This window comes from Orcinus orca, chromosome X (genome assembly GCF_937001465.1).
Source record: "Orcinus orca chromosome X, mOrcOrc1.1, whole genome shotgun sequence".
Classification (NCBI taxonomy): Eukaryota; Metazoa; Chordata; class Mammalia; order Artiodactyla; family Delphinidae; genus Orcinus; species Orcinus orca.
In genome coordinates this window covers 8619402-8640198 of record NC_064580.1, presented here as the reverse complement: position 1 = coordinate 8640198, position 20797 = coordinate 8619402, and the positions used below count along the sequence as shown (strand labels likewise).

General features: G+C 44.6%; 1 protein-coding gene across 3 annotated transcripts in view; it reads left to right on the top strand.

Annotated features, from left to right (window-relative positions):
• Positions 1-14899, top strand: part of ARHGAP6 (Rho GTPase activating protein 6) — a 267749-nt gene extending 252850 nt beyond the window's left edge. For all 3 annotated transcript variants that reach the window (XM_033420190.2, XM_049704919.1, XM_033420191.2), the window contains exons 11-13: positions 8907-9175; positions 10999-11079; positions 13807-14899. In XM_033420190.2, coding sequence (XP_033276081.1) covers positions 8907-9175; positions 10999-11079; positions 13807-14492 — 1036 coding nt within the window. In that variant the 3' untranslated portion in view covers positions 14493-14899. The remainder of the gene's footprint in view (positions 1-8906; positions 9176-10998; positions 11080-13806) is intronic.
• Positions 14900-20797: the final 5898 nt, after the last annotated feature.

Genomic DNA, 20797 nt, shown 5'->3' with positions numbered 1-20797 from the left:
ACCATGACACCAAACCTTAAATTTGTGACAGGAAACATTGTTTCCTTCGTGAAAGTATCATCTTATGCTGTGCTTGTTAATCTACTGAATTTCAACAATTCTAAGACACATTTTCCCCCATGTTTTATCAGCTCTGAAATTGAGGTTAATCTTATAATCAGCGACATGTCTTAAATTAATTCATAGCATTTTTCCCCTCTGAGTCATACATAAAATACTGTCATGGTATGTCTTATTCAATGGTATCTCAGAAACGTGGACACGTGTTAAATTGTTCTTTTGTATTGATGTCGAACGTGATGTAGATGTACTAATTTTCATTGAAAACTATTTCAAGTATGTAAAAATTACATTCTTTAGAGAAATTTGGTGGAAAGGAATTGCACATTGTTTTGCTCCATGTCCTGTAGAACAGGGAAGAATTTTTAAGGGGATTGTCCTTTCAAGAGCAGTTCTAAAAATCCATTTCTGTGCCAATCATTATCAAGATAAGTTCTGCTTCAAGTAAGGCGTTCTGCCAGGATTCAAACCCTAAGAGCCACGAGGGAATAAAAACGTATTCAGACTGTATACACGGGCTGGTATTTCATGGTCTTGCATTTCATATCAGAGAATTGGGCTCGCTTAAAATGTTCCTAGATTCCTATCATCAAGGTGGAGATTCTAATTTAAACGAACAACGGGCTTTTCTTCATAGGAGATCTTGTGTCACCGGACTTTAAAGGAACTCACTTATTTCCCTCCCCTGTGCAAGAGAACAGACATGGCAGCCTTTCTCTTTGTGAATCCCTCGTTAAGCTGCCTTTAAAACACTTCTCTGGGGGAAAGGTAGAAAACACACACCTAAAAAAGCCACTGATTTTTGACTTATCGAATTTCTGCTTTTATGTGACATTTAAAAATATATGAATACTATACTTTGAAGAATAGATGTTAGAAGTTATTTTGATGTGGTTTTCAATACGCTCTTTGCATGTAAATGCCAAGAAGTGAGCCTTTCTTTCTCTACTCTTAGGAAAAGGAGGAAGCGTACATGTTAAGCCCATCCCAAACTGTACAATGGTGCAGCGTCTTCTGTTCCCTGTCCCTATAGGAATAAGAATTGTAAGGCCTAGGCAAGCTGACCCTACACCACGATCTTAGGTGAGTGTCAGGGCTTCCAGAAAAGGAAGGTAAGCTCACAGGAGCACTGGAGATGTCACAGACTAGCAGTATCGAACAGAAAACGTTTGGAGGAGACTTTGGCAGTGAGGAGAAGCGAGTGTTTGGTTGTTTTCCTCTAGGTACAGGTCAGGTAGCAGCCCAGAAGGTCGATGATGCTACCATGAAGTGAAAATCCGTACATTAGTAAATAAATATTTATTTTTAACGGCCTCTTGAGGCTTGAAACGTCCTAACCCTCGCGCTGTAGGTAGTCTCTTCGTGCTTCAAAGTGTGCTTCTCAAACTTCGCTATGCATCCAGGTGACCAGGAAATCTTGTTAAAATGTTCTTTCTGAATCAGTAGGTCTAGGGGAGGGAGTCTGAGAAACTGCATTTCTAACAAGCCCCCCCCAGATGATGCTGTGATGCTGCTGGGCCATGATCCAAACTTTGAGTAGCAAAAGCTTAAAATCTCAAGGCATATTCTTTTCTTCTCTCAGTATTTATTTTATTGAAGTGTAGTTGATTTACAATGTTTTGTTAATTTCTGCTGCACAGCAGTGCCTCATTTATACATATAGATGTACATTCATTTTTGATATTCTTTGCCATTATGGTTTATCACAGGATACTGAATATAGTTCCCTGTGCTCTACAGTAGGACTTTGTTGTTTATCCATTCTCTGTATAAACGCGGACATCTTTAAGGACTTGCAGACTTGTCGAAGGAGGCCTACAAGGGTGAAGATGATACGTGCTGAGCCCCGGGTTCTCAGCCTTGCCTCCCGTTCGAATCACTTGGGGAGCTTGAAGAACAGCTCCGCCTGGGCACCCCCCCCCAGAGATTTAGATTCATTTATTCCGGGGTGCAGTCTGGACACTGGGATTTTTAAAAGCTCCCCTGTGTTTCTCACAAGCAGCCAGGCTAAGAACTGACAGCTGAGAGCTGCCCCATTAGCTACTACGTATTTACTGTCATCCGGGGACTTGAGGTAGGTGATTTGTTACATGCCAAAGGGGTCTTTGTGTTGACAAAGAAGGGAACCAGCGCTCCAGACCATAGATCCACGTGGAGTTTCGATATCTTCTGAGAAGAGCACGGATTTGCAGGGAACTTTGTAGGCTGGAGAGGTTGTCAATAGGCCTGGATGTTTGGGGAGCTTGAATCAGGGCCTGGTCATAAAAGTAAATATGTCAGCTGGCTGGGGACACGATAAAGAGGCCAGCACAGAGGGCAGAAGCCCTTAAATAGCAGCGGTGCTTACATCAAGAAGCAGCGGCAAAGAATTACAGTGATGATAGATCATGGTAACGACAGAATACAGTGGTGACAAATTAGAGTGCCCCCAATGCCAGACAGTGCCGGCCACACTGACATGTCAATTATCCATCAGTAGCACACCCTTCTGTGATACAACGTGCTGGTTATGAGCTTCGGATTCAGAGCCACATTGCCTGAGTCCAAATTCCAGTTCCACTGCGATTAGCTGTGCGGTCTTGGGTAAAGAAATTCATCTCTCTCTGTCTCAGTTTCCTCATCTGTAAACTAGAGATAAAAAGTCACACTAACTTTATGGAGTTGTTCTGCTATTAGAATAGAATCTGGTTTTTAGATAAATGCTTAGTACTTGTTAGTGATCATTATCACATTGCTTAGAATTCCACCATTCTGTTCATTTACAACTACTTACCAAAAACTCGGGTGTCACTAGATTCTACCTTGCTGTCCATGAGAACCTATGAAGGCAATATGGCGCGAGAGAACCCATCCACGTTAAGTTGTGGCACTGTCTTGAAAGGCAAAGCTCACCTGATATGATTGGCATCAGGATGATGGCGTAGTTCTGGAACAGACAGAGGGGTGAGGGTGAAAGGCACTGAAGTTGGGAACATGACCTGCTCGCACCAGGCCAGGTAGATTTCTGAAGGGACTGGAAGCGATTGCGTTTGCAGGTCATGAGGTCGAGAATCTGGATAAGCTGTGGCGCAATGGGAATGGACAGAATTCTTGTTCCGAAGACCTTATTTAGTGAAAACTCAGCTACGAGGGCTATAAAAGGTAAGAATGGAAAGGATTTGCAGGAAGACCACAGAGTGGGAAGCAACAGTAGCTTCTAAAATGAACATCATAAGTGCAGTGATATGCACGAGCTGCCTCATTTTTCTCTTCCAACCCTTTGATTTTTTTTCCTGAAGCTTCTGTTCTTTGCCATCAGTTCACATACCTAAATAAGGTTTTAGATTCCTGTGCCCCATGTGGGAACTGCACAAGATTTTATCTGGAGTGGACAAGTTTTCAAAAGAGTGTCAAACCAAGAACGAGAACATATTCATCAAAATTTCTGTTTCGAAAGATGAAACGTTTAGTGATATTTGGGAATTTAATGTTTTGATTTGAGTCTCTTCCCTTCTTTATGTGCGACAACAGAATTGGGGGAGTGAGAGTAGGATTCAGTATTTTTTTCTTGTGCTTGTCTACTTACATTTTTGGCTTCAACTAAAATGGAATGCCAAGAGGAGATTAGAAGAGATTTATCTCACTAACAATGAAAGACTTCCAGTTTTTTAATTGCTCGTCTGGTATATTTATTAGAATTATGTGCTCTTTTCTTCAAAGATACTTAAAATAGACCCTCCCCCTTGATTTAGGGTTGTAAGGTAATAGGGGATGAGAATGGAGTCAAAGAGGACAAAGTATGTTAAAACGCAGGCATTTGCAACAGAACAGAAGTACATTATCGTGGCAGGGCAGGGACTAGGGTGAGGGGAGTGAGGTGCAGATTTTAAGGGTGTGTTAAAACGGTCATCAAAATGAACAATATTGAAGTGTAGTATTTTTTAAAAATCAAAGTGAACACCAAAAATCTCTGATGAGCAACGTATCAAAAAATTTTAAAAGACCTGGGCGAATTCTAACGTCCAGGATGCTGGCTTTATCTCCTGGTGGGAGTTTGGATCCAGGTCAGCGTCTCTTTGGAGCAGGGTGCATTTGTCCCTAGGATTCTGCATCAGGGATGCTTTGCAGAACTGAGCACGATGAATGTGAAAATCGTCCATAAGTCCAGAGCTACTGTGGCAGTGGATTCCTTTCCTGGTACCGTTAATAGTGTCCGAGATGGTTATGTGCTTTGAGTTCCAGCAGACTGAGGTTTACCTGTTCATGGCTAAGCCAAGCATGAAGCCGATGCAAGTTCGAAATCCCCAAAGGTGTTCCTCACTGGGGTTGCTCAGTGAGGGGCTGGGCTGGCCGCTTCCGGTGATTGAACCGGAGTTTTCCGTTTATCCACAGAACAAGTTCTGTGCCTCCGGCTGCAGTACAGGCCTGCCCACAGTACCCTGCCAGCGTGTTTACACCCTGACCTGGAGGGACCAGCTAAGGGTGAGAAAGTGATTCGCTCTCCACGTCCATCTCATGCTTGTTTGGTTGGCCGAGACCGGCCATGCATGCTGTGGATGGTCCCGGGGCTTTCAGGTCTCCCGGGAAAGCTCTCCATTCATGGAAGCAACCCCATGTCAACTGGCAGTGTATCCATCCGCTCAAATCCATGAAATTCCGAGACATAGAAAGAGGGAACATTTTGTGCTTCTAAACGATTTCTCATCCAGTGAATCACTGGTTAGGATAAATAGTTTAGATAAATGCATGAATATTTTATTGCCTTTACTCGGAGTGTTGAATTCAAATTGTCTTCCTAGAGTAGAATCATTTCAGAGGCAAATCTTAGAGGAGACGTCGGTGGTTGCTTGTCTCATTGTCCAGAGGGAGGGTCCTGGATTTGTTTCCGATTGATTTAATGATAAAGCAATGGAATGACACGAAAACATTTTAAAACTCCGAACTGCCGATGTTATAGTGAGAGTTCTGAGGAGTTTTATTTTGTTTACTAATTGGTGGGCTGTCGTGTGGAAAGACGGTTCTTGGGCGTGGGCTCTTAGGCACATTTGGCCACCATCTTACTGACCTCTGCCGAGAAAATAAAATGAAAAATAGGAAATACTTTAAACATATAAAAGGGCCCACCAACTCTAAGCATAAAACAAGCGTTTTACTGTTGATTTTTAATCATTTTGAATAGTATTTATGAAACAAGTTTTAGGAGTCTCGACCCCTAATGCCGGTACTGCTAGAAAGACATGTAATTTTGATATCTCCTCGTTTCTTTGGCTCGTCTCTAGACTTGTGATCAGAAACAAGGAGAGCTGTTAACAGTAGCTTAGTCCAATTTCTGCCACATAACGGACTCTGTATAAATAGCAACTTTTGTGCTTCTCTCAGGCCAAGGGGTTACTTCCCATGAGTGTATATACCACAAGCTGTTTGCCATGGGCACTCAATCAGTTTCCGCTGCCACGGGCAAGTACGCGGGCTGGGAAAAGAGGTATCACCTCTCGTGGGGTGTCCCCACCTGCCCGTGTCCCTGGCTGTGACCCCAGCCACCCTGAGGAGGTTCGTGGTCCGTGTCTGCTTCATTCACCTCTACCTCCAGGGATTAGCTCTAGCCACGTCCTGCAGTTTCTCCCCTGATTGGGGTCGCAGCTGTGGTGACTTTGGTGGGTGGACTTAGGAGCATGACACAGAGGAGCGGAGAAAGGCAGGTTGGCCCCTCCTGCCCCGCCTCCCCTTAACACGTTCTGAGCCATCACCAAACGACGTTCGGTTATCCGGATCCTGCAGGACCACCACATTTACCCCCGCTGCCACTATCTGTGGTTTCCCTCCTGATTTGACTCTTACTAGATCCATAGCTCACGGTCACATCTGTGGGTTGAGGGAAGGCAGGTAGGTTTGGTATCTGGGGTTCTCAAACTTCCCCAAGCATCAGAATTACCTGGTGGGCTCTTAAAGCCCTGCCCCCAGAGGTTCCCTTTCAGTCGGCCAAGCCAGCTTCATGGGCTGAACCCCGTACTCAGAAGGAGCACCCATTTGGCTTAGTGATCTGCTCTCACCATCTTGAAATTCTAATCATTTTTTTAATCTTAGGGCCCCGCATGTTCATTTTGCCCTGGGCCCTGCATATGGTGGCCAGTCCTGTCAGGAGGTCCAGAATGGAGCTTGAGAATTTGCATTTCCAACAAGTAATGCATTTCCCAGGTGATAGCGATGCGGCCGCATCAGAACCACTGAGTGAGGTTTTGCAGAGTCAGCCCAAAGGACAGAGGAAGAGGACAGTGGCTTTCCACCTCTCCCCCCGCACCTCACCTCTGCTGGACCAGATCCCATCACAGCCATGATCATGGAGGAGAAAACAATGTGACGGCTTCAGTTATTTTTGTTATTGCCGTTATTGTTCTCTGTTTTGTTTTAACCAAACTGAATGCTCTCATGAAGCATGCTGCCTTTTTAATACCCCCAGCGACATGGACTTGATTTCCCTGTCTGTACACCAGTCCAAAAACAATGTATTGAAGCAGCTCGCAAAAACATATAAAGTGGAACAATATCATAGTAAGTAACTTGAAAGGCCAGGGAAAGGAAAGCAGTGGAAAGAGTGCTAAGGTAAGCTGAAGTTGGGGTGTGAAACACACAAAGGCTTCACACCAGCTCCAATACGCCAACTCGAGTGGAGCCCCAATTCCTCAGAGCCTTTTAGCGGTCATTGCAAAGAGATACATTCTTTATTTCATGACCCGTGGTTCTATGTGGAGAAATAATTTTCACCTCCAAGTAGGTAAAAATAACCTGCTTGCCTGGGAGAAACCCAAATGTCCCTAGTACTGGGGCGTTCAAGAAATTTCTTTCATGAGGTGTTTTTCTTTATGCACATAACTGTCGGCTGAATCTGCAACTTTTAATACTTTGCTTAATATATGCTCTTCTATATGTTTTGTAAGACAGAAGAGCCAGCTACGAGACCGAACTATTGTGGTCTCCATGAGCTACAATACGACCTTTCCAAAACTTTCCTCCTATTGTAAAGGGGCCAAAAAGCATTCGAAGCCCTGATAGTTATTTTGTTTTGGCAGGTGAATTGACTTGACTCTCTTTAAAACAGCCCATAAAATAAGGCTTTATGTGCCCACTCTTATCGATATAACACTATGACTTATTCTTGCCGAGTAGACATAAGACATTTTCATTAATGAACGGAAAAATGCCAACTAAACAGGGAAGACAACTGAAATTAGCCCAGCAATTTGATATCTAGCCCTGGTCAGAACGTAGGACCCTGATTCTGAGCTGAGCTCTGTGTTGCTACCAATTCAGCACGTTCGTATTTTTCTCATTTTCATAGTAAAGCATCCTCAACGAGAGTCGAACCCCATGACGACAGACAAGTGTCCATTTGGTTTGTTTTGTGTCCCCTCCACTAGAATTAGGGAGGGTTCCCCCTTTAATTAAATGGTGGAGGTTAAATCGTTTTTTTCCCCCACTTCCCAGCAGGAGTAGTAAGTTCCTTTTATTTTTCCTTCATTCACTGGAGGCCTAAAGTTTCGTGGTTGTCCTCTGGCTCTTTCCCATAAGGTTATCGGTCATCGGTTTAAACAGGAGGCAAGGAAAGGACTGTTTATTCCATGTGGGTAAGACATTCCCTCAGCTGCCTCGGTGACAGGGAAAGCATGACACACAGCTGCTGAGATGCTTTCCCCTGGCACTACCCCCTGCTGGAGACCACCGTGAAGCTAGACCCCCTGAGAGCGTCCTTCCTCCGTGTTGCATGCACAGAACCCTTTGGTCAGGAAAGCCTTGCTCGGGCATGGGTTTACCTTCTTTAAGATCACAAAGGATTTGTTTTGAAAAATTAAACCAAAAGAAAGCAAAGACAAGTAAAGAGAAGTGAAGTGGGGGAGCGCGGGGGCGGGGGGGACAGAAACGGGTTTGGGAACTTGTCACCAATCTGTGATCATTTCCCTTTAAGATGTCAGGGCCACTGTTTTGAGGAAGGTAGAAAATACAGATGTTCCCAGGTAAGACTTTCAACACTCTTGTCCTGTTCCTGATGTTCTCATCTTCCTGTTCCGCTCACTGTTTTCACGGTTACTTCTGTTGCTGTGACAACCCATGCACATATAAACCTTAATGGATATGCTAATTAGTACGCTTTATATCAATTTGTAAAAGCACTAGTGCCTTGTAGAGTCTTTTTAGGTGTATTTAAACACTATGGACTCTAGTGATGGTCATATATCTATCCTTTTAGCCACCGTTTTAACCATGAAACAGTTATTCCCACCAGCGTCATCATCGTCATCGTCATCGTCATCATCACACCAGCAGCATCATCGTTGTTGTCCTCGTCCTCAGGAAGGATGGATTCACTTACACTAAGTATTTGGGTGCGGGGAGAAAAGGTGTCCGTAAAGCCATAATGAACTACACGTAAAGTTTCAATCATAGTTTTAGCTGAATTATTTTTAATTCAGGATATTGAGGAAAGTAAAAGAGTTATCTACAGTTTTTCCCTACTTAACAGATAGTGAGCATCAGACTTTAATTTTTAAATCGAAACAGGGATTGATCCAACAGGCATTTCAGTGATGCACCTTGGAGAAGACAGGCATCCGTGTGTTTCACCCTCCCCCGCCCCACTTCGCCTTGCTGTTTCCTGTAACATCTGTTGGGTTTTACTGCCATCTGCTGGCCACTTCGTAGAAACGCTTTCACCTTATTGACACAGGAGTCTTGGAACCTTGCTCAGAAGCTCTTTTTGTTTCAGCCCGTGTCCATGCATTCTTCTCCTGTCCTGTGTGAAACCGTCGGATTGTTTGAATCTGGTCGCTCATTGTTAACACACTCACGCACCTGTAATTGTCTCCCTGTGCCAGAAGCCCTGACATGCTGAGGTCGGAAGTTTCCTTTTCCATGGGAGGAAGGCATTCGTCCACAGATTCCAACAAGGCCTCCAGCGGAGACCTCTCCCCTTATGACAACAACTCCCCAGTGCTGTCCGAGCGCTCCCTGCTGGCTATGCAAGAGGACGTGGCCCCGGGGGGCTCAGAGAAGCTTTACAAAGGGCCAGAGCAGTATGTGCGGGTGGGCCACTTGCCATCTTCGAAGTCGAGGGAGAGTTCTCCTGGACCAAGGCTTGGGAAAGGTAACTCCACCAGTGACTTTGATTGCGTGTGGCCTGATGTGGGTGATTTGGACCTCCTCTCCATCCCTTCACCATTTCACGTTTCTCTAATTCAATGAGCATTTACTGAGGACCTGCCGAACACCGACTCTGAGTCTGAGTCCCTGCAGACCCGGCTAGCTGGGAAGCGGTCTCAAGCTCTGACAGCCCCTGACATTCCCAGCTGGCTTTTCTGCTCCAGCATCCGAGGAACTTTATGTGTCCTGGCCTGTGGGTTGGGGTGCATATTTGCTAGACTAAGATGTCACCGAACCATTGCTGTTAACTTTTATAAGAGGAACAAGCTGAACTTACTGTATAACAAGCTGGCATGTTCCAAAGAGGTCTCCATGGGAGATGACGTTTTTAGGCAGAATAAGGTTTCCACGGTCAGATACATTTGGGAAATATTGGGTTAACCAAGCTAACGGTCTCTCTACTGTACAAGTTCTCAAACTCTTTAAAGTGCTAGTGGGCACCATGGATTTCCACAATGGGAGGGAGGGTATGGGTTGCAGCTTTTCTCAAATTCATTTGACCACCGAATGTTTGGTTCTGTTCTCTCCCTCCACAGTGTAATTCCTCAGGGTCAGGACTCAACAGGACACTTTTAAAGTAATAATTGGAAGACACGGTACAAATTCTTACTATTTTATCTCAAATTTATAGTTTAATCCGAAGAGCCACTCTGAAAGGGCTTTTTTTTTTTTTTTGGTGTTTTTAATCACAGCAGTTTTTTTAATTTTACAAATATTCGTGTCAAAATGTTTTTTAAATTTACAATGAAAACAGTAACCCATGTTCCCATCAGGCATAAAATTTATTTTTAAAATGCGAGAGTACTTGCCTCATCTGTAAAATGGACTCAGGGTCATCTCTTCAGGATTAAATGAGAGAATGCGTATGAACTGTGGAACACAGGGAAGCATCCGGTAGACGTTTGCTTCTAGAAATATCATTATTATCAGAATTGTAGTGAGGATTAAATGAGACGGTGAAAACACCTAAGATAGTGCCTTAGGCTGTAAATAGTTACAGACAGACTAAGGGGATGTATGAATAAATACATGCAGGACTGACTCTGTTGCTGCCAGATAAAGAAACTATAACTATTCCTCTGTCTCTGTGTTAGTGCGGTCAGAGCTGTTGCCACCCATCACAATTCTACTGGTTTCCTATTGCTGCCGTAACAAAAGACCACAAACTTAGTGGTTTAAAACAACACACAAATTTATTATCATACAGTTCTGGACATCAGAAATCTAAAATGGGTCCACAGGGCTGTGTTCCTTCCGGAGACTCTAGGGAACAATCTGTTTCCTTGCCTTTTCCAGCTTCCAGAGGCTGCCTGCATTCTTTGGTTCCTGGCCCCTTCCTCCATCTTTAAAGCCAGCAACGTAGCATCTTCTATCTTGCCTCCCTCTTATAAAGACCCTTGTGATTACATCGGGCTCGCACGGATAATCCAGGATCATCTCCTCATCTTAAAATCCGTAATTTAAGCACACCTGCAGAGTCCCTTTCGAATATAACATCTTTACAGGTTCTGGGGATCATGACACGGACATCTTTGTGGGAGTGCTTATTCTGTCTACCACAGCCATCATAGAGAAAGCCTTTTTGTAAATCTCAAATGGAATAAGCATCTTAAAAGGCAGGTCTGCACCGTATTCTGCCTTGTGTCCATCACAATCTCGAATATAGTACTTTGAGCAAAAGAGATGTTATAAACATATTTGTCTATTGATTTTTTGCTCTTCACTTTGATTGTGAGTTACATACCTTTTTTATACACTTCTTCCTAGACATGGCAGAGGAGGCTTTCAATATCTGGGGAACTTGGCATTCAACATTAAAAAGTGGATCCAAAGACCCAGGAATGACAGGTAAAGGATACTTTTTTAAAACTGGTATTTCATTTACTTTTTAAGTTAATTTCCTTTCATTTTCACCTTACTATCATCGTATTACATGCTTGTCAAATATTGTTTGGAAAATGCTGGAAACAGAGAAAAAGGGGATAAAGCTGTACTTATCCTTTCCACCAAAGTACATCAGCCTTTGACTTTATTTCGTTTCATTTGCAGGAGTTTTTAAAGATAGTTACAATCATTCTGTCTGTGTACCTTTATGTGATTTGTTTCCCGTCCATTCTCGAGTTATTTTCCATTATTATTGTTGAGAGCCATGTGGTATGCCAGATGCATATTCGTAGTTTAGAGCCCAATGCTGGGACAATGAGTTGTTTCCATTTTTTATTGATGCAGTAATAAGTCATGATGTCAGGGACCTCTTTTATGGAACTTTTTTTTTTTTTGGTATTTTAAGTTATTAACAAATTCACAAAATTTCAGAAAGCCAGTTACAAATCCAGAATAGTAAAGTGGGGGACTTCCCTGGTGGTCCAGTGGTTAGGACTCCAAGCTTCCACTGCTGAGGGCCTGGGTTCAATCCCTGGTTGGGAAACTAAGATCCTGCGAGCCGCGTGGTGCAGCAAAAACAAAAACAAAACAAACAAAAAAAAACAGAATAGGAAAGTGGGTCAAAAATGATAAACCTTTTCAAGAATTCAGAGGTGCAGTCACTTCACATCGCACAGAAGATGCGTTGTCTGATGCCCCATGAGCTGTAGGTGGCAGTGCCATTTCACTGCACTGTCCGTGTCACTTGAACCTCATTCGTATTGCAAATCACTGCGTTTGCATTTTGGCTTCCTTAAAGAGCAAACTTGTACTATTTTCATTTGCCTTTCTCACCAGTGTTTTTTCATTTTTCTATTGATCAGCTGAATTTCGCCCACTGATTATCAGTTATGTCACTGGCTATTTGTGTGTGCCAGTGTCTTTAAAATTGCTTCTTACAAACTCTTCCTATCATAAAGACGTTAACCCTTTGTCCACTTTGTTTGCCACTGATATTATTATCCCTTGCAGTTTTTTCCCCTTTTTGGATATCTGAAATTTTTTAAATGTTTTACGTAAGTAAGCCTACCACTCTCTCTTGTTGTGAATTATTTCACAAAATTAATCTTTACTTTTACTTAAGCATTGGAGAGTCAGTCATCTATGCACTTTTCCCTTTCATAGTATTCCATTATTTTAACCCTTAATTCTTTAATCCATCTGGAATACATGTTAATATATTGCATGAAGTGTGTAAATTGTTTTGTTTTATTGTTTCTCCCGAATGTGTGTGTATGTATGTATATGTGTGTGTACATGTGTGTATATGTTCCCTTTCTCATTGTTTTGTAACACCTCCCGTATTACAGTTTTAAAGCATGGTACATTTTTAATTTAATGGCCTCTAATCCAGTTTGAGTACTGATCCATTATCTAACTACATCTCATTGTATCCCATGAAGTGCTTTACTGCCTTTCCCCCCGAGGATAAAGTATTCCACGATATTCTGCTCTGTTTTCCTTCGCTCTTTCAACTCTGATCTGTCCCTATATAAATGCTCACATGCCCCTCTCTCCCCAAAATGATCTGCTCTCTTTCCCTGCCTACTAAAAAGAAATGAGAGGACAGGGCAAATCCATAGGAAAAAGGCAGCCTGGGGACATAGGCCCCAGGAACTCCTCGTTTGCTTGTGAAATGCACTGTTTTGCTCTCCTTTCAATTTCCTGAGGAAAAGTTGTATCCGTTAGGGAAGGCTAACTGCTGTAAGAAACACCCGCTAAATGTCAGTGGCTTAACCTCTCGCAGGTTGATTTCTCCCTCACCGCCCAGTCCACTGTGGACTGTGCAGGGCGATTAAGGGTGGGAGTGCTCTGTTCCACAGAGTCATTCAGGGGCTCAATTTCCGTCTAGCCGGTGGCTCCCCCATCCTCAGAGGCTGGAGTCTTCCGTGGTTTTTCCATCCTGGGCTAGAAGTTAAAGGAAGGGAGCAAGCAGGAAAGACTAGGAGTGCATTTGGGTTTTTGTTTGTTTGTTTGTTCATTTTTTTATTAGACCAGGCCTAGAAATGGCTCACATCACACCTCTGCACATGTGTTAGCCAGACCTCATTTATGTGGCCCTCCTAACTGCAACGGAGGCTGGGAAATGTCATCCAGTAAGGAAAGGGGACGATTTGGTGAACAACGAGCCAGTCTCTCCCACAGTGGAGGTGGTGGAATGTACACAGCGGCTGCTGTCTTCATTATCTTCTGGCACCAGATGAGGCACTTTTGATTCATTTCATTTATTCCTGCAGCTTTAATTGACACAATAGAAACGTGGAAACATTTGTGCCTCCTCTGGATTGCAAGTTGCGCTGAGCGGGAAGGGAATGTTCCTTTCACCTTCTAGGTTCAGAGAAGTTTTCATAACCACGCAGAAGGGGGCTTTCCTAAAACATCACTTAGGGCCAAGGACTATCCGGTTGCATTTGACAGCTAACCTGTCAGAGTCCAGGCATCTGTCTTTGGAGCTGCTTCGCGAATTGCGCCAGTAATCCAAAAGCGCTGCACATGTCTCTTACTAGGAGGTCTTTCACTTTAGGCAACAACAACTAAGCGTGTCAGCACTTCTTCAGTTTTTGAAATTGGCAGTAGGAAGGAGATACCAGGGCATCCCGACAGGGGCTCTACAAACCAATTCCATTTCTCGTCCTTCTCTCCGGCTCCCAGGTTCCTACGGAGACATTTTTGAAAGCAGCTCCCTCCGACCGGGGCCGTGTTCTCTTTCGCAAGGGAACCTGTCCCCAAATTGGCCCCGGTGGCAGGGGAGCCCCATGGAACTGGACAGCAGTGCGCAGGTCATTGGCAGGACTCAGACCACGAGCACCATCGCCGAGTGCAGGGCGCACGCCCCCGTGGCCCGCGTCTGCAGCACGCCCCCCATCAAGGGCGGCGGGGGCGGGAGGCGCGCGCCAAGGCCAAGGCCGGAGCCGTGCTGGACCGAAGACCTCGCGGAGCGCGAGCCGGAGGCGGCCTGGCTGCAGAGGAGAGCCAAGCCTCTGCACCAGAGACCTGCAGAGGGTGCCAGGCGCGACAAGAGGCCTCCTCCTCCGTATCCTGGTCCAGGGAAGCAGGCCCTAGCATCGGCCCAGCAGCCCGCGGAGCCGCCGCTGTGGAGGCCTCAGAGGCCAGAAGGAGGCTCGGGAACAGCCTTGGAAGAGGGAATCCAAAGAGCCGAGCGAGAGCGTCAGGCCGCCCAGCAGAAAGCGAGCAGCGCCTACCCCAGTCCCGCCAGCGATCGGAACAGTAAGACCTTGGGGGAACCCAGCTGGCTCGACTGGCAGAGGGAGCGGTGGCAGATCTGGGAGCTCTTATCCACCGACAACCCCGATGCCCTCCCGGAAACGCTGGTATGAGATGAGCCCTCCACGCTCAGCCCTCACGTCCCAAACAGCCTTCTTCCATCAGTAGGGGAAAAAGTGGGGTTGGACAATTGGGCACTTACTTGTTTTTCTTCTTTTACACTTAAAAAAAAATAATAACACGAGAAAAGTCAGTTCACTTAAAGATATAGAGCACTAGGACCCTGGCCATTTATAATAAGATTCTATTGCATAGCCAGCCTTCAGAAAAAACAAAACCAGAAGTGGATGCTAATATCCAATCTAAAAGCTATTCACATTGGCTCTGTAGAAGATAAAACTCTTGCTTTGGTATAGCTTAATTGTATTTATGTGTCTTCAGTTTTGACTCTTGTATATTCTGTAACAGATTATGTATGATAATCCTATATGTTATATTCACAGAAAACAGAAGGAACACATTTTTTTTTTTTTTTTTTTTTTGCGATACGCGGGCTTCTCACTGTTGTGGCCTCTCCCGTTGCGGAGCAGAGGCTTTCGATGCGCAGGCTCAGCGGCCATGGCTCACTGGCCCAGCCGCTCCGCGGCATGTGGGATCCTCCCGGACCGGGGCACGAACCCGCGTCCCCTGCATCGGCAGGCGGACTCTCAACCACTGCGCCACCAGGGAAGCCCAGGAACACATTTTTAAATCACTTATTCTAAGTAATGAGATTCTATAGAGTGTTCTAGAATACGCACAAGCAGGTTTCTGTGCTTTGGCCATAGCTTTTTAACTGGGGACAGCCCTTTCTTCGATGCCTGAGGAAAACACTAACAAAACAAAATAAAACAGAATATGAGAAGCCATATTTTTCTATAGTAGTGAGATACGAAAAAATATAGTCACTGAATGCTTTTTCATGTTGAATATGTTTTAAGGAAAATATTAAATTTGGTACAGTATGGAATATATTTTTAGAATCTGTTTAGAAAGAATTCAGAGAGAAAGGCCGTGCCTGACAAAGAAAGAATAATTAAGAAGTTGTCCTTCCCATTTTAGGTCAAATTCAATTTTATATAGACCATATATAATATATATTTATAATGTACGATTTTTATGTATTTTTCAAAACTGCAAACTGGAATCCAACTATAAAGTGTTTGAGGGTCAAAAGAGAGTCTTCAAGTTACAGAACATGGTTTTTCCTTTTGCCCCATAATCAGTATTAACCAGATTATATGCAGTGCTTTGTGAAGTAAATCATATTTGGAAAAAGATTAAGCTCTGTATTTACATTGTGCCAAAGGCTGAGGAAATGTTTTCTTTGGTAATTTTACGTGTAGTGTAAAGTGTTCCTACCATAGTGCAGTAGTAAATTTGAAGTTTTTCAACTGCAAAACAATTTTTGACCAGCGGGTGGCAATTCGCTTCAGTATTTTATGAAAATTTTTTTTCACTTCATAAGGGAATGTGTATTATAGAAAAAGATGGTTTTTTTTTTTTATAAAACATGCTACTCTTAATTTTCATATTGGCGATGACATTTTCAGTGGTGTTTCCTAAATTTCTTACTTGTGCCATAATGAATAAAAAGTTAAGCAAAGCCTTCGTTCCCTGGCATTAAATCTAGTGAATGAACTCGCACCCCATTCCAAACGTACACTTCCCTATCCCCAAGTCCAAGTGTAATAAATACTGGCAGTACTATACATACACAGCTAAAGAGCTAGGAAAAAATATCAGGTGGCTTGGGGACGTAACCCGGTGACACTGAAGCAAGTGAAGGCTGATTGTCACTCATTTGAAACTCAATTGTCGATGAGGAAGTGGTTTGCTCCAGGATGGGAACTCAGGTTTCCCACCTGCTGGACAGGTGTTGCCCAACACAATCCTTGTAAATTACATCTGCACTATAGGCCTTAGATGCTCCTTTTGCTTCCGGGCTGAAATAATGAAGTCTAAAAATGCTATCTGATGCCTCTTATCGGGGGAACGATAAGGATATCTTCAAGCTCTGTCACTGGGTCCAGCACTTCTGCCACTGGCAGGAACTCGGGAGGGATTCGCCTGCCGGCCTCTGGTTCCTCCTGGCTGCCCACACACAGCCCAAAGTTGCCAACAAGACCCAGAGCAAACGCTGTCTGACTGTGGACCACAGGTTGCTCTCCTGTGCCACCTCTTCTCTTTCTCCTCCCGCTGACTCTGTGTTTTCTTGGCTTTGAATTTGACACCAGTCTGGCCAGTTCTCTGTCTCCTTTCTGGACTCAACTGCCTGATATGTGGGACCCCCCCCCCCACCAGGTTCTTGCCCTAATAGTCCTGTTTTTTAAACTGCCAGGTCAGATGGCCCTGAGGTTGACGTCTGTGTCACAAAGGGTAAAGTATGTCTATCTATTAATAGATCAAGAATAGTCCAGAAAACATGGCTCGGAATATTTTTTATATAATTAAATTGTGGTGTGTGTGTGTGTGTGTGTGCTGTGCCTGTTTATGCCCATGTACGTACATGTACTGAACAATATTCACTCTCCCTTTCTCTTTAGATGGTTTAAGTCCAGTGGCCCTAACTTTAGCTTAGCAAGTGAAAGCTTGTTTCTCAGATGCCTTTATCACATTGAAAGTAAGCTGTTTCTTTAAATTAATTTTTATTGGAGTATAATTGCTTTACAATGTTGTTAGTTTCTACCGTACAGCAAAGTGAATCAGCTATACATATACGTATATCCCCTTCTTTTGGATTTCCTCCCCATTTAAGTCACCACAGAGCATTGAGTAGAATTCCCTGAGCTGTACAGTAGGTTCTCCTTAGTTATCTATTTTATACATAGTATCAATAGTGTATATATGTCGATCCCAATCTCCCAATTCATCCCACCCCCCCTTTCCCCCCTTGGTGTCCATACGTTTGTTTTCTGTGCCTGAAGATAAGCTGTTTTAAAACACACACACGAGCCCCAAAGACCTGAGTCGAAATTGGAGTCATTTCTAACACCTTGTATACGTTATAATACCTGACGAGACCAAAAAAACCAAACTCTTTCAATTTGGACAAAACCATTTAACAGGCTGTTGAAGTCACTCATTCCTGGGAGCAAAGAGATCCTACAATCAAGAAAAAAGCTCCAGGGGCTTCCCTGGTGGCGCAGTGGTTGAGAGTCCGCCTGCCGATGCAGGGGACACGGGTTCGTGCCCCAGTCCGGGAAGATCCCACATGCCGCGGAGCGGCTGGGCCCGTGAGCCATGGCCGCTGAGCCTGCGCGTCCGGAGCCTGTGCTCCGCAACGGGAGAGGCCACAGCAGTGAGAGGCCCGCGTACCGCAAAAGAAAAAAAGAAAAGAAAAAAGCTCCAACGTGCCACAGATGTCTCTGCATCTTTGAATACTCAGTCACCGTTTTTGTGTCTCTGCCAATGGGGCAGAATGATGGCAGAAATGGCCAAATAGGAATCTGTCTTGATCTAAGAAGCTATTAACATACGTTTGTTGTGGGTTTTTATAGAAAAAAAAATCTCTTCTACCAATGGAGTTTGTGCAAATTGAAGAAGTTTCTAAATAAGCCCAGCTTCTTTTCTTATGCACATTTTAATACACATCTGCTTGACAGAGAAACAGCATTGGGACTAAATCTAAGGAGATGTCAGGACCGAGTCCAGCCCTGTGGTGTATGTCGCTCTGATAAGCAAACTGCAGGAGGTGGACTCAAGTGAACTGAGAAGAAAGGAAATGACTGAGGAAGAGTCACACAGAGATGAAAACAGGACAACATCTCGACCGGACAGAATTTTAAAACAGGACTAAATCGGTAGCAAATATTCTTCTCAAGAAGAAAATCCAAACCACAGGAAAGTTCCAATAAAGGTTGGAATTCATTGGCACGGTCAAGGCAGCGGATGACGTCGTGAAGACGTGGAGCTGCAGACAGTGGTCTCTGGGGTGCGGACCCCTGGCCTGGTGTGGTCTGCGGTTCCTCACGGTGCACAGAGCACCAGCCCCAACCGAAGGCCCCCGCAGGTTTCAGAAGGGTCGGAAAATTCTCTCAATTCAATTTGAGCAACATCTGTTCAGACTTGAGTGAGCAACTCAGACTCATCCCAGTCTGCCTGGGCCATCCCAGGTTTAGTAATAAAAGCTCCACATACTGGCATGGTAGGGAAAGGGGCCAGGATCCAGAGTGCGCCACCTTGGTACCTCTCAGGTAGGGTCGCCAGATAAGATACAGGAAGCCCAGTTCAACTGGAATGTCAGGTAAATGACTAATCTTAATTTAGTGTATCTCAGGTACCATTTGGGATATACTTACACTTTTAAAAGATTCGTTGTCCCAGATATTGCATGGGACACACAAATATTGCAAAAGGATTTGCTGTTTATCTGACATTCCAGTTGAACTGAGCATCTATTTGCTAAGTGTGGCCACCCTGATCTGCAGCCTTGCTAGCCACTAGGTCCCCAACAGCCTGCTTGACATCTACACCGAACGCCCCACGGTGCCTCAACAGCCCTGAACGACCAACTGCAGCCTCGACTTCCACGTGGAGCCACGTGGTCTCCAGCCCCTACCCACCTCTCCGTCCAGGGATTCTCACCTGCAGCCTCCCTGGGATCCCAGGCTTGTTGACTCATTTTGTCGTAGGCCCGTCCCTGCTTAAAAAACATCGGGGCCAGCTTTTCCCTCTGGCCTACAGGACAAGGTCCACTCCTTCATGATGACGTCAAAACGCTCCACAGTCTGGTCTCGATCTGCCGTCTGCATCTCATCTCTCCCCATATACTCTGGCCACGTGCAGAAAACTCCCCATTCCCACGGACAGGACACGCTTTCCTGCCTCTGTCCCAAGGGCCTCGAATGCTCTTCCTTGTTTTTCCTATTCAGTCAAATGCTAATTTTCTTGTAAAATTCGCTTGACTCCTCCCCTCCCACAAACACGCTGAATCGCCGCTTACTCCGGCATTTGGCGCAGGTGGCCGTGTTAACAAGCGTCGCTGTGCATTATGGGTACGGCCGTACATTTTTATCCGTAGGTCATTCCCACTCTGTCCGTGACGCTGGGGACTACGTCCTCAGGACTTGGCAGAGGCCGGACATAGAGTTGGTGTTTGATAGATGTTGGCTGAACGTATGTGTATAAATACGATCGAGCAGTTTACCACGCAGTGGAGAAAAAGTACAAGGCCGCCCACCGTCTGGCGAGTACAAAGGTAGGACTTTATTTTCCAGATAAAAAGGTTTTTAGAGAAAGGAGGAGACAGTCTGGGGAGAAGCTGATGGCAAGCACGGAGACACTGTGGGCAGGCGGGTGGCCTGTGATGCATCACCTTTTCACTCCTAAGATTTAAACTTTCATAGTAAACGTGAGAAGCAGGCGTGTATTTCCATGGTTCCTGGTTGGCGCTCAGTAAGTATTTAATGATTGAAGAAACAGTGACGTTTCAAAGTGTGGGCTTCAGGGTCAGAGAGAACACAGCTTGACTACCGGCTTTATCATTCATTAGCTGGGTACCAGTTACTTTAAGTGGCTAATTCTCCATTTTCTCAGAGTAGTCGAAGCATAATAACACCCAACTCCCAGGATTGTTCTGAGGGTTAAGTGAGAAAATACCTAGAGTCGCGGCAGCCATACAACACGTATTCAACAGCTGGCAGTATAATTGGTGTCCCATGTGAGATCACTTTAGAAAAATTAATTGGGGCCCTCGGCTGCGAAATGCAGGTACGATGAGCTAACGTTTATTGACGACACCTGCTCGGTCTAAGTTTCACTCACATTAACTCATTTCATCCCCCACAAGCGGTAGACTGGAACCATGACTATTCTCATTTTCCAGGGGGCACAAAAGACTCAAATGGGTTGCCCAAGGCCGCATAGCTGGAAGGTAGCAGGACCAGGATTTGGTGGCGGGCCATCCAAGTGTGCGGACCTGCTGTTTGGACCGAACCTTCCGTTGTCCACTAGGGGGAGCAAAGCTGTTTCTTGTTTCCTTACAAACAAGATGCCCACGTTTGCTTAGAGGGTGTAGATGTTTAATCACCAGTTAAACAAAAGACACTTTAACAGGAGAAAAGGGTTTATTTCATATGCATACAGGAACCAACAGAAGAATTATCTGGGTCCTTAAATAGTTAAAGGTTTACGGACGTAACCTAGCAGGGAAAAGGGAATGGGGAGAAACAGCTTCTAAGGGAAAAACAAATAGGTTTATTTAAGAAAAACAAACGGGTTTTTAGGAGAGCAGACAGGAGATAAGAAAGTTTTTGATAATGGTTGTCTATACAGGTAAGATCAGTCTTTCTGTCTCCATCAGGACCATAAAACTCCCCCAGCGAGGGGATTTATGGTAGCGTCATTTCCCAGAAGTTGCTTTTAGTCAGATAAGGGA